Source organism: Hydra viridissima, unplaced genomic scaffold (assembly GCF_058129835.1).
Source record: "Hydra viridissima isolate aposymbiotic clone 2 unplaced genomic scaffold, HvirCarnegie_v1 scaffold_1, whole genome shotgun sequence".
NCBI classification, from domain to species: Eukaryota; Metazoa; Cnidaria; class Hydrozoa; order Anthoathecata; family Hydridae; genus Hydra; species Hydra viridissima.
In genome coordinates this window covers 9,930,779-9,943,411 of record NW_028324300.1, presented here as the reverse complement: position 1 = coordinate 9,943,411, position 12,633 = coordinate 9,930,779, and the positions used below count along the sequence as shown (strand labels likewise).

The window sequence follows — 12,633 nt, the reverse complement described above, 5'->3', positions numbered from 1 at the left end:
CCTATCCCCATCCCTATCCCTATCCTTAACCCTAACCCTAACCCTAACCCTAACCCTTACCCTAACCTCCTATCTAACCAGCTTTATTGTGAAATATAAATCGCACTGTGAAAATAAAATAATTGCGCATGCGTGTACAATATTGCGCTCTAAGCAGCTTAGGGCTACGTAGAGCGCATTACGCTCTACGAAGACACTTTGATTTTTTAAACGAAAGCTTACTTTTATAAAAATAAGTTTTTAAATTAATTCTTTTACACGTATGGACATTTATTTCAAACATAACCTGAACAAAATTTAAACTCTATGAAGGATTCCGTTGTTAGTCTTGTTTAATAACTCATGAATATCCAATGACTCACCTAAAAGTGACAGATAAAATAAAAATCAAAACTTTCTTACAAAGAATAAAAATAAAAAAAGAGTGAAAAAAAAATAACCGGCAAAAATAAAACAGGACATTTTAAAAAGCCAATTGTTCAAAATGAAATATAGTTCATTTTTTTCTTATAAGGATTTAGAGAAACCAATGAAATATGAGCCCAATACTAAATGAACCCGCTGCTGCCTCACCTCCCCTCTAACAGGGTTTGTAGACAACGATTAAAATCTTATCAAACAAAATTTTTAAAAAAGTCCGTACCAGGTGTTATTCCGTAGCCTTTAAAGAGTCCATGAGGGTTAGAGGGTGTAACGCAATCCATGTCAACTTCTTTACGCAACACCTTATCAATTTCAACACTACTGAAGAATGCGACTGACTAATAAAAAAATACGTTAAAAAAAAACAACTATTAACAATACACATCGGATTGAACGATAAACATCAGAGATTGAACGATAAACATCAGAGATTGAACGATACACATCAGAGATTGAACGATACACATCAGAGATTGAGTGATACACACCAGATTAAAAATCAAAATAAAACAAATTGTAGTTAACATCTTTGACCAACCTGTGGCAAATCATTTAGTTGCAACTTATACGCAAACATTGCTCTCGTTAGCAAGTTAGATATTTGGAGAGCGAGTGCGGCACGGTACTTGTCTCGCTCATGCACAATATAACGAACCTAAATGTAAAAAAAAACAAACAACAAAACAACCCTGAAGACTTTTAAGAAAAATATAAATAATAATTTTTAAATTACAACTTATAACCTTCAAACCTCATCGTGAATCGATATGCAAAACCTTGCATCTATAACATATTCCTCGATCAACCATCTCATGCATGCCAACATTAAGTGAAGATAGTCAACAGCTGACGATTGAACAACCCAGTTAACCCGGCTGGTCATGTACTGCATAAAGGTAATAAGAAAAGAATATCATAATAAAAAATAGCGTGTCAAAGTAGAGGTCATTGCGTTATCTTTTTTGAAGCAATAAAAACTTAGCATAAATCAAAAATATCTATTCTATCAACCATTTTTCATTTAAAAAGAAAAAGTGATTTAAAAATGCACAAAATCATTAACTAAATATTCAACAAACTTCACTAAACATTAAACAAATTTTATTACGTGATTTTGGACATATTTAGGAAGGAGGGCTTTTGTAATCATGCAATTTAAAACTGGTGTTCTCGGTTCTTCAGACAAAGCAATACTTTCCAATTTATTAAACATGTCTGACTCGCTAAAAGAGTAAAGCATGTTCTTGTATATAAGTGAACTTAATCAAATTAAAATATTTAGTATTTTATCATCATTAACAGTTGATCAAACTTATTTACGCCATTGGTATAAACTATATTAGTTTCAGATATCTCATTTTTAAAATCGTCTTTAAAAGTATTATGTACGTAAAATATAATGAGAATAACCTTCCACCCAACCATGATTTGTGTACAAGTAACTCTTTATCTTCCCAATTTGTCTCAGAAATATTTAGAAGTTTTTTGAGATTCAAGTAACTAATAGTACCTTCAGATGTCGGTATGCCAAATAAATCTGATAAACGCAGTCCTTCTTCAGTGAGCAAATAACTTTTTTTTTAAAAAAAAATATAAACATAACTAAATCACAACCTCAGCTGAGTTTTGAGCACAGGTAAATACTGTTTAAATAAAACATGCATATGATTTAATTCTACACCGATGTCGGAAGTCAAACTTTTTTTAATAACTTTTACTTTTAAAAAACAAAAACCTTTTTATTCCTTTTGTGGTAGCATATAATTTTGCAGCTTTCTCTTCAGCTTGTGCAAGTGAAATGTTGTGGTTAAACTGCATAAGAAGACGAACTGCAAATTGTTCACCAGCACCATAGATACGCCCGTAATTAAAAATCTAGCAAACAAAACCTTGTTAAATATTACTTTTGTTCCACATTCTTCCAGCAATTAATTTCTAAACTACACTAAAAACATTAAAAAAATAAATAAATAAAAAATAAAAAAAAAAATAAAAAAATAAAAAAACAATATTAGAAGCTACCTTTGCTTGGTCTCTACTCATGCCAATTGTATCTGCAGTTTTGCTGTGTAAATCTGTACGGTCAGATTTTTTTCCCTGCAAAGTCATCCAACTCAGTGCAGTACTACCTAGTATAGTTTATATAATATTCAGTTGTAAACTTTTTAACAAAACTTTTGGTTCAATAGAGAAGATTTACAATAGCTGACATGTTACTAGAAAAGTATCAAAAAAGAAACACACTGGTTATTTGCTGAACAATTTATTTTTTTGATGGCTTTTTAAATGTATAAGTGTCAAAATTGAACTCTAAAAGAATTTGAAACAACTGCAAATATGTAAAGTTAACAACTACGTAAAAATTAAGTTTTTAGATTTATGAAGTAAAGATCAAGTTTTATTCTTAAATGTAAAAATATAGCTATACATAACTGTAATAAAACATATACTGTATATACTAATGTTATAAGTCAACACATTTTATAAGTCGACCTTCTATCTTTAATTGGAAAGAGTTATATAATGTTTTATAAATGATGGAAAAATTGAGACGTATTTTCCACAAAGTAATATTAATGTCAATATATTTCTAAGTTGTTAAGAAATCTCTGGATGGTAAATGTAAAATAACTATTTAACAACTTGAAGCAATTAGCAAATTATAAAAAATCAAAAAAATGTAATGTTTAAGTTGTTTGTAGAATAAGCTTTGAAACAAAATCAATTTTTTAATAAATTTTGAGTTGAACTTTGAAATAAATATTCACTATCATTTTAGAAATATTCATAGAAAAGATGTAAACTAATACAACTAACAAACCATGCATATTTGAAAATAATGCATCGCCTAGTATACTAGCAATCCAAAGCTCTTGGCTATCAACATCTGCCCCAACTAGAACATATCCTGGTGGGGCTCTGACTAATGATTTAAGTTCTGAACCGATTCGATTGACCTAAAACATTAGTTCATTAGATTTAGACCTATCTTTTTTTTTTTCTTTTGTAATTGTTAACAACTCCACTTTACTTTTTCTCAGCTAAAAAAAATATAATATGATTAAAAAATATTTTTATCAAAAAGCACTAACTGAAACAACTGTAATTAGAACCACTTGCAAACAGGTTCACATTTTGGATACAGCCTGACCCTTACAAAATAATTTTTAAATATACTCATGCACAAGTAAATAACTAAAAAGAGTATACAAGTAGGTGCATAATACACACTCGTAAACCACCATTTACAAAAACTATTTTCACTTTTTCTTTGATTTTTTTTTTCTGGATTTTATGTCTTACTTTTCATCTTGATAAATCTTTAAATGTATAAATACCATTGGATTACTGGCAGTTAACCATGTTGGTTCAACAGCTCTTCTTGTTACTGTGCCTGCAGTGATGACTTGAGGGAGGATAACACCTCTAAAAAACTATATTTAATATATTAAAGTATAAAATTTTAACTAGATAACAAAATTTTTTACACCAAAATAAGATTACCTTTGACTTCCATCCTCCAACCAAACTGTTTTTTGTGACCTGGATATTTATTTGAAATAAAAAAACAAAAAACACTGAGAATTTATTCATTACATTTACAGGGATGATCTCTTTAAAATAGTTCATTAATGAAGCACAATAGTTGTTTCAGAAATTTCTTCATAAGATTTATAATTTATTACCCTTTTATGAAAAAATTTCTACTAAAGATAATTTCAATCTAAAACATAAAAAACATATTGAATCTAATTACACACATAATCCTTTTTCTTCCATTTCTCCAAAATGACAGTAACATGTTGAGCTCAATAGGCTCTTTAGCATTGTAATTACCACTGGTAGCCAAAGTGCCATCCTCTATTTTATTGAGAAAATCCTTGGCTAATGGATTTCCAACATTATATTCTTTGCCATTCTAAATGCAAATTGATTGTCACTTAAAGTTAATTACAAAACTAGCAAATTAGGGGAATAAAAGAATATTTGAAACAAATTTTAACATTTTTAAAAGAAAATATACTCAAAGAACAACATTTTTATTGAAGAATGTGAACTCACTTTGTGGGGGAGTCTGTAAAAGAGAACACCTGGAATTCCAATGCTGATTCCTGCTTCTTCATCTAAAATATTATCTCCTGCTGAATGCAACTTACGCTGTTCAATAACTTCTAAAAAAGACCTAAAAATATAAAAAATATTAAACCTAATATAAAAAACAAAAGCTTGGCTAATTTCAAACAAATTTGCAACAACTATCAGAAAAATACAACAGTGTAAACATAATTTAAAAAAATTAAAAAAACAATTACTTCATTGGAAAGGTACTTTTAGTATTATCGCTAGGTGATGAGCTAAAAATCCAATCATGAAAACAAGTATTTACAATCACAGAATATTATCTATGCTTTTTAAGAGTATAACTAGTTTTTCTTTTAAAAAATATTTTTGTTAATTCATCTTAATACTTTTTCAAGTTTGAGATTTCTTTTGATGGTACTAGGAACCCCCAGCCATATTCCCTCTCATGATGCAATGGATAACCATCCCAAGTCATTCGAAGTAGCAGAGGTGTTACTCTAGTTTGTGATGAAACACTTTGTGGTCCTGATTGATAATTTTCTTCTCCAGGAGACATGCATAATTTCCGATACCAACTAGAAGATAAAAATTCTTTTTCAATGAATTAATGAAATTATAATTAGCTTGAACAACATTTTTCAAGGAATATAAAAAAGAAAAAGACTTAGTTTAGCTCCAAGATTTCTAAAAAAGAAATATATATTTGTCCTATATGTATTTATTTAGAAATCTTGGAGTTAATAACATTTCTGGTCTTGCAAATGGCGCCATTGATGGACTTCCAAGATTGTTGGTGCTGTACGTTTATATTTCTAGATATTATAAATTTGTAAATATTATCTGATGTTTATATCCTATAAATATGCTTTGTATTTAACAATATATAGATTATATAACAAAAAAATTAAGTTGTGATTGCTTGTATTGCATTTTAGACACACAAAAAAGATAAAAAGATAAAAATTGAGTTTGAGTCTAATAATATGAGTAGGTACTGTATATGCTGTCAAACAAAACTTTTTAAGTATATACATAATACAGAATTAAATTTTCGCTAAATTTATCTTTTTGCTGTAATATTGATGGCAATTTCTTTTTAAATGCTATAATTCTTGATTATTTCTGAAAAAATTCTTAAAAGATAAACAGAAAAAAACAGAAAAACATATAAATATATTTTATATGTTTTTCTATTTTTTTTCTGTTTATCTAAATAAATAATATTTATTCTGTTTTAATTTTAAAACAACAGAAAGACCTGTACGCACTTTGGATAACCTGGTAGATGAAGCTGATTTCTTCTTTTTTCTGTCAAGTGATGTAATCGATTGTTAATGTAGGCATGTACATTATCTTCATCTTCTACTATTGTGGTGTTATCTTTAGGAATTGCTACTTTATGAATAGACCAGTCCATACTCCATAACCAAGGATCATTTTTATATCTAAGTTTAACCAAGTAAAAAACCCAAATGCATTAAAGTCTTAGAAAAACTTGTTGAAAGAATAACTTAAGATAACTAGTAAACAAATTATGAGTTACTGGTCGTTTATAATCATTTTTAAAGCTTCATCAGCAACAGCCATCAATGAATGCCTCATTTTTTCAGTCATCTTATTATACATAAACTCAGCTTGCTCAAGATAATCATTCCAACTGTTATCAATGGGAAGAAAAGATGTTCCCATTTCTAACATCCCAACCAGTGTTACAGGATGAGGGGTATGGAAACAAAACATAGGCCACACAGTAGAAAAAACAGCATGAGTGGACTGAACATCAATAGCACAATACTGTGCACATTCCTATAAAATTTAAACAGGATTTGTATACTTTATTTAATAAGAATTACAAAAATAAAGTACTTTAAAATAGTTTTCTATTTTATGTGAGCTGTGACAGTCATATTAAGAATATATATAATGCATTTTTAACAACATAACTCTTGAAATTTTCTAGTTTCTTTGGCTGTGATGTAAAATAAGTTTTAGCACTAATATAAAATGTGCTAAAAAAATAAAGTTAGTACATTAAAAAAACTTTATCTTTAGAAAATAACATATTGTCTAATAAGGGTCTGCGTCTCGGATTCGTTTTCTCAAAATGAACCGGGAAAAGCATAACGAGACGAGAATTTCCTGGAAAAAAATAATGAGACAAAGGAAACAATTATCCCAGAATAAAGTTATAAATCGGGACATAAATTTTTTCTCGGAATTTAAAAACTGTGTCCCGGATAATTACGAAACATTACGAGACAGATCAATTATATTAGCTAAATATCTAAATCGCGCTTTCACAGTGAAGAGAATTTTTTGCTAACCAAGTTTGTTTTGCCAGCCAGAAATGACGCACAGTGACTCAAAACAACAACAAAAATGTCACTAAACCCCTCACAGTTTTTTGGTAAATATAGTGCCCTTTTTTAAATAATATTAAATTAGAATGATCATTTATTTAAAAAGTAAAAACAGTTTTTTAATAAAACTTATATTTTACATTTTATGGTTAAAAGAAGTTAAAAATTTTAAATATTATTTTTAAAGAAATCTAAAAAATGAGAGATTTTTATTTAGTAAAAATGGAGAACTTTTAATCTAAATTTAAGTCTATATTTACTTTGAAGATAATCTTATAACTTTATATATTTTTTGAAGAAATACAAATGTCAATGAACCCATAAAACCTTGTCTTTCGCCATTTTTTAACAGTGGTTTATTATATCAAAATAAATGAAAATGGCGGAAAACAAGGTTTTTATGGACTCATTGACATTTGTATTTCTTGAATTTGAGTTTTTTACTTGTATGACTTGTTTCAACATATCAAATGTAGTTTCAAGAAACATATTTTTATCATCATATGCTACTTAGAAATTTGTTAAAATGTTTTAATTTGAATAATGATTTACTATTCAAGAAGTGCTAGATATTTGAAATAGCATTACTTAACAACTTCAGTTTTTCCTGTAATATACAAGTAACATTATTTACTTAAACATTATAGGGATAATTGTCAAAGAAGTTATAACATAAAATGTTAAACATTATAAAGTAAAAAATGACATAAAGTACTCAAAAATGTTTCTGATAAATATTAATGATTTTAAAAACAACAACAGCAAAAAAATTAGATCTTATCCCGAATATACGTGAATTAGGAGTGGATTAATTACCAATTTGGAAGGATTTACTTAACGAAATCAAATAAAACTGAAGAAATTAGCAAATAGAACATAAATTAATGCTACTTTAGATAGATTTATTTCAAAAGTGAAGAAAAAAACTAAAACAATGTGGTAGAAATTATGATTCTTTTATAGAAAAAAAATACCAATGGCTTCAAGAAAATCTTATGACCAATAAAAGTAGCCATTTTGGTTCTGGAAAACCACATAAACAATGGATGGTCCTTGAAGTGCAAAGGCAAAGAGAAAAAATAAAAGAACTAAGTATTGAGCATTGTGCTCTATTGTTAGTCTCTGCAAGAATTACACTTTTTAAAAAAAGTCAAATGTTTTATAGATCAAATAAGTTAAAGACACTTTAGAAAACCTTTCCCTTAAATATGAGTGTAAAGCAAACTCTTGCATTAGAAGTGAATACTGATCTCAGCGGTAAACAATATTAAATGATCAGAAACTTGGAAACATATTTATCCCCTTCTTCCAATATATTTTAGTGGAAAGATTTAAATACTATCTCAAAAATGTTTTTTCCCCTGATTTCATTTGCTACCATTAACTTTTATAAAGCTGTGTTTATGTAGATGGTATAACAATATCAATAATAGCAGCTGAAATAAATAATGGTAATTGTACCAGAAATTCATTATTTAAATTTCACATTAAGGATTAACTAGTATGTCTCGTTATGCCTCGTTATGTCCCGTTAAAAAGATGTAAATTCCGGGAATTGTAAAGCTCCTATTTTGTCCAGGACATCTTGTCTTGATATCATCCCGGATTTTGACTAATAATTGAAAATTGTCTCAATTTTTATCGCTAATTGGGATAAAGCTTTTAGGATCGTCTCGTCTAGATTTAAAAAAATAACGAGACGCAGACCCTTATTGTCTAATAACAAAAAAGTTAACAGTTTTTAGTCTTTTAAAAATAAATCTGTTACAATACTTTTATTAATTAAGAACATATCATATATCCACATATATATATATATATATATATATATATATATATATATATATATATATATATATATATATATATATATATATATACAATTATTACATTAAATGTAGGTTACACATATATAGATGTAAGTTTAACTTACATTTATATTTATATATATGTATACATAAATGTAGATTAAAATTAGAAATTAAATCTGCAAATTGATACATAATACACATAAAAACACCTACTTGAAAATTTTCTCGAATATCTTGTAAACTCCCAGTCACAAAGTAATCTCTAATGGATTTATCAACAACTTTGCCACAATAAAACTCATAAACTTTAGCAAGACTATTCATAGCACCCATATCCATCCAGTCATAATGAACTTTAGTGTCTGATTTTGATTGCAAGTAGTTACGCTGTTCATTTGTTACTCCTGATACGCACATATGCAAACTGAGTGTATCAAGAAACCTTAAATTAGATCCCTTTAAAAAAATTTAAAAAAAAAATAAATAAATTTAGAACTATAAAATTAAAGAACTTAAATAACTGTTAAAATCAAACCCAATAAACTTATCAGTAAAATTATTTTGAAGAACATTTAAGTAACCTTGAAGGAATTTTCTGGAAACAGCATAACATTATAAGATTAAATAACAGGTAGTGTTGTGTGTTAAGAAAAATTTAAGTAATTATACTTCAATTAATTATAGCTAAAAATCAAGTTAAAACCAAGTAGCAAGTAGTTGACCTGTAAATATTGTTATAAAAATTATTAACAATAATTATTTTATCCACCCAAATAAAGCAATATATGATTAAAAAATTACTTTAACTTTAAACCAAAACAGTATTTGAGCATGACCACAAAAAACTTAGCTAAGGTTAAATATAAATTACAGTATGATGTAGAGAGTTGATACCAAATAAATATTTATTACTACAAAATAATAAATATTTATTAGCATTCAGCTGAATATTTTTTTTATCAAAACCAGCTATATAAAAAGATGCAAAAACTAAAAAATTTATCTATATTTTTTTAAATTTTATAAAAACATTGGATTTATACAATACAGATACATTTTAGACATTTTATCGTTTAAGGTTTTACTGTTAAGTACTTTTTCTGATAAAGAATTTAATTATTTCAGTAAAAACATTTTTGATATTTTGCAAAATTGGATTAAAAGCAGATAACTAATTATAAACCATACTTTTAGAGAATATTGTTCTTGGACAAAAGAACGGTCAAAACACACATTGTGACCAATAACCAGCCTCTTTTTGTTAGAAGTACCCAGTGGTATCATTAGAGAGGGAGTAAGCTTTTTAATTGGATTGTTACATTCTTTGTTTATCAAAATATCACTCACCCAACAGTACCTAAAATTCAAAAATGTTGGAAATACAACAAAAGAGATTTATAAAATATCTAACAGACCGTAAACAATCCTTTAAAAAAAAAATTCCTTAATTGATTTAATTTAGTGCAACAGCATAGTTGAATTAGATTACAAAACTATATATATATATATATATATATATATATATATATATATATATATATATATATATATATATATATATATATATATATATATATATATAGTTTTTGTATGTATGTAAATCTATATTGTTTACTTCGCCAGAAAAATAATTTTTTGTGCTATTTTTGGCATTTTGCTAAAGCCTAAGTTTTTCTGATTACTCTACAAAACCAACCAAATTACTTTTCCACCTATCCAAAATTATAGTTGAATGTGATTGGTAGCACAAATAAGTAATTGGAAATAAGAAAAAAAGAAGCAGTTTTATTGATAGTAATAATTAACTACTATAATATCCTAATGCTTTAACACCTATTATAGCAATAACTTATGACAGCATAATATAATATCATTCCTTGGTAGGAAATTCTATTCAGCCTGTTTTAAACTATAAACCCAACAGTCTACTTTTTTTTTTTGGCTGGTACAGCAAAAAGATAATTTTAGATAACAGTGGAAAAATTTTGTTTCTCCTTCCCATAATAATTTACTTAAATGTCTCAGTTTACTTTTTTTCTTTTAAGTAATAACTTATAATCTCAATTGCCAATCCATCATAAATGTCATTTATTTGATGAAGACTTTTCAGAGACATAAAACATTTCATCTGAAATTCTATTAGCTTCATGATGTTGGTGCATTGAGTTGAACTTTATCAGATTAAATAGTTTATTTCTTAAGCTAATTCGAGTCTACAAACTGCATTTCTGCTTAGGTGAACAGTACTCTTTAAAATCAAGGATCTATAAATGCTGCAGTAACAAATTAGGTATCAGTTTTCAAAGTCACAGAATACATAGAAAAACTAAACTGATGCTAAAAGTTTTTATGGCGTTTAGAAAAGTAGTAGCATTATATATAAATTTTAAAATAGAAAAAACTGATATTAACAATTGGAATTGAGATTCTGTTTATGATTGTTTTACACGGCCTTTCTTTAGATAAGGTGCATTTTGCATCATAGGTGAAAAATCCAGCTATTTATTTTATTCAGTATATCTTTTTTTATATTAGGTCTTTATCAATTGCAAGTTGTTTTAAAAGATTCCAGAGATCAAGTTCCAGTTTTCTAAACAAAACATTTTTTTGTATTCCATTGCTTGCATTTAAATCTCCTTCTTAACTGATTGTTTAGAATAGATCTGTAATTTTTGGAATGAGAATAATGATAAATGAACACCTTTCTTATATATCCTATGCTTTATTTTAAAATATTTTCTGTAAACAAATTTTAATAAAAATTAAGTTTAAATAGATCAACTTTTGATAACTTAATTTATCAACTTAAAATCAAATTAATTTTCAAAGCATATTCACTTATTAACTAATGAAAAATGTAATAAATAAATAAATTTATAACATGGGGTTTTGTTAACAATACACAGCCCATTTCACTATTCATCAATATTATTTTAATATTGGTATTAGAAATTACAAATTTATTGTTATTATAGGTTTTAGTGATTTCTGACAATACAATGATCAAGTAAATTATATATGTTAAATTTAATATATGTAATACTATATACAGTTAAATAAAATAAAAACAAGTATAAAATAAAGTATATTGCTGTCATTTTAACCTTATCCATTTCAACCCATCATTTTTGTCATAAAAATAAACTTACATAAATTGCATATTTTAGCGATTTGTGTAAAAAATGCTGTGCAAAATTTATAAATCTCACCAAGCACTTTTAGAAACAGCTGTAGCAAGAACAGGAACATCTCCGATAGACATGCATACTTCAACATCAAAAATAAGTACATCTTCATCTGGTGCAGTGACTTTAGAATAAGATCCATCTTTGTTATATTTAGTCCACCCATCAGTCATTTGCCATTTTTCAGGTAGATTAGGTAATTTACTCAATGTGTTTGCCATATGATCAGCTAACCTAAGATACTCTTTTACAATATCACTAGCAACTTTGTTAAAGTGTTCATCCAAGTTTTCTCCTTTAAGTTGTGGTAAGTTAAAGTCAATATTCTCCGAAACAGATGAATTTTTACCCCATAAATTGTGTTTTTCTAGATGCTGCTTTACTTTTTCACATAACTTGTCATCCAAATGAGACGGTTGTGTAAATTTGAACAGCTGTTTATAAAGCCCAGGGGATAGCATTTGTATATTAGCATAGTTTATTCGCTCCACATCATTTTGATGAAATTTGGTTGAAAACCCTCTCACTTTGGTGTACTTTTTTTGTGTATATTTGTAAATATTCCAATTTTTTAAACAATTTAAGCATAAAAAAGTTTTCTTCAAATTTGGAATTTTGTATTCAGCCATACTATACATTTTACACTATAATAAATACATGTTTATATATATATATATATATATATATATATATATATATATATATATATATATATATATATATATATATATATATATATATTATATATATATATATATATATATATATATA

At 26.9% G+C, this 12,633-nt stretch overlaps 1 protein-coding gene across 13 annotated transcripts; it reads right to left on the bottom strand.

Moving 5' to 3' along the window:
* Positions 1–245: 245 nt before the first annotated feature.
* On the bottom strand, positions 246–12,515 carry LOC145187435 (DNA polymerase subunit gamma-1-like). Of its 13 annotated transcripts, none has more exons than XR_016450600.1 (21): positions 11,887–12,515; positions 9,866–10,034; positions 8,891–9,133; positions 6,050–6,312; positions 5,775–5,951; positions 4,893–5,081; positions 4,737–4,778; positions 4,486–4,606; positions 4,185–4,342; positions 3,928–3,966; positions 3,727–3,849; positions 3,516–3,569; positions 3,245–3,380; positions 2,446–2,552; positions 2,159–2,298; positions 1,834–1,995; positions 1,532–1,646; positions 1,175–1,309; positions 962–1,078; positions 644–761; positions 246–362 (listed from the first exon to the last, which is right to left on the bottom strand). XR_016450600.1 is itself a non-coding variant. In XM_080063829.2 (20 exons), exons 1-20 carry the CDS (start codon positions 12,498–12,500, stop codon positions 298–300), a joined length of 3,198 nt encoding a protein of 1,065 aa, XP_079919955.2. In that variant the 5' UTR covers positions 12,501–12,515; the 3' UTR covers positions 246–297. The 13 variants fall into 13 exon arrangements, 5 of the variants coding, with proteins under 5 accessions (XP_079919955.2, XP_089937438.1, XP_089937423.1 ...); XR_016450603.1 differs by having other exon boundaries at positions 3,516–3,575; positions 3,762–3,849; XR_016450604.1 differs by having other exon boundaries at positions 1,934–1,995; positions 3,516–3,575; positions 3,762–3,849.
* Between the last annotated feature and the right edge of the window lie 118 nt (positions 12,516–12,633).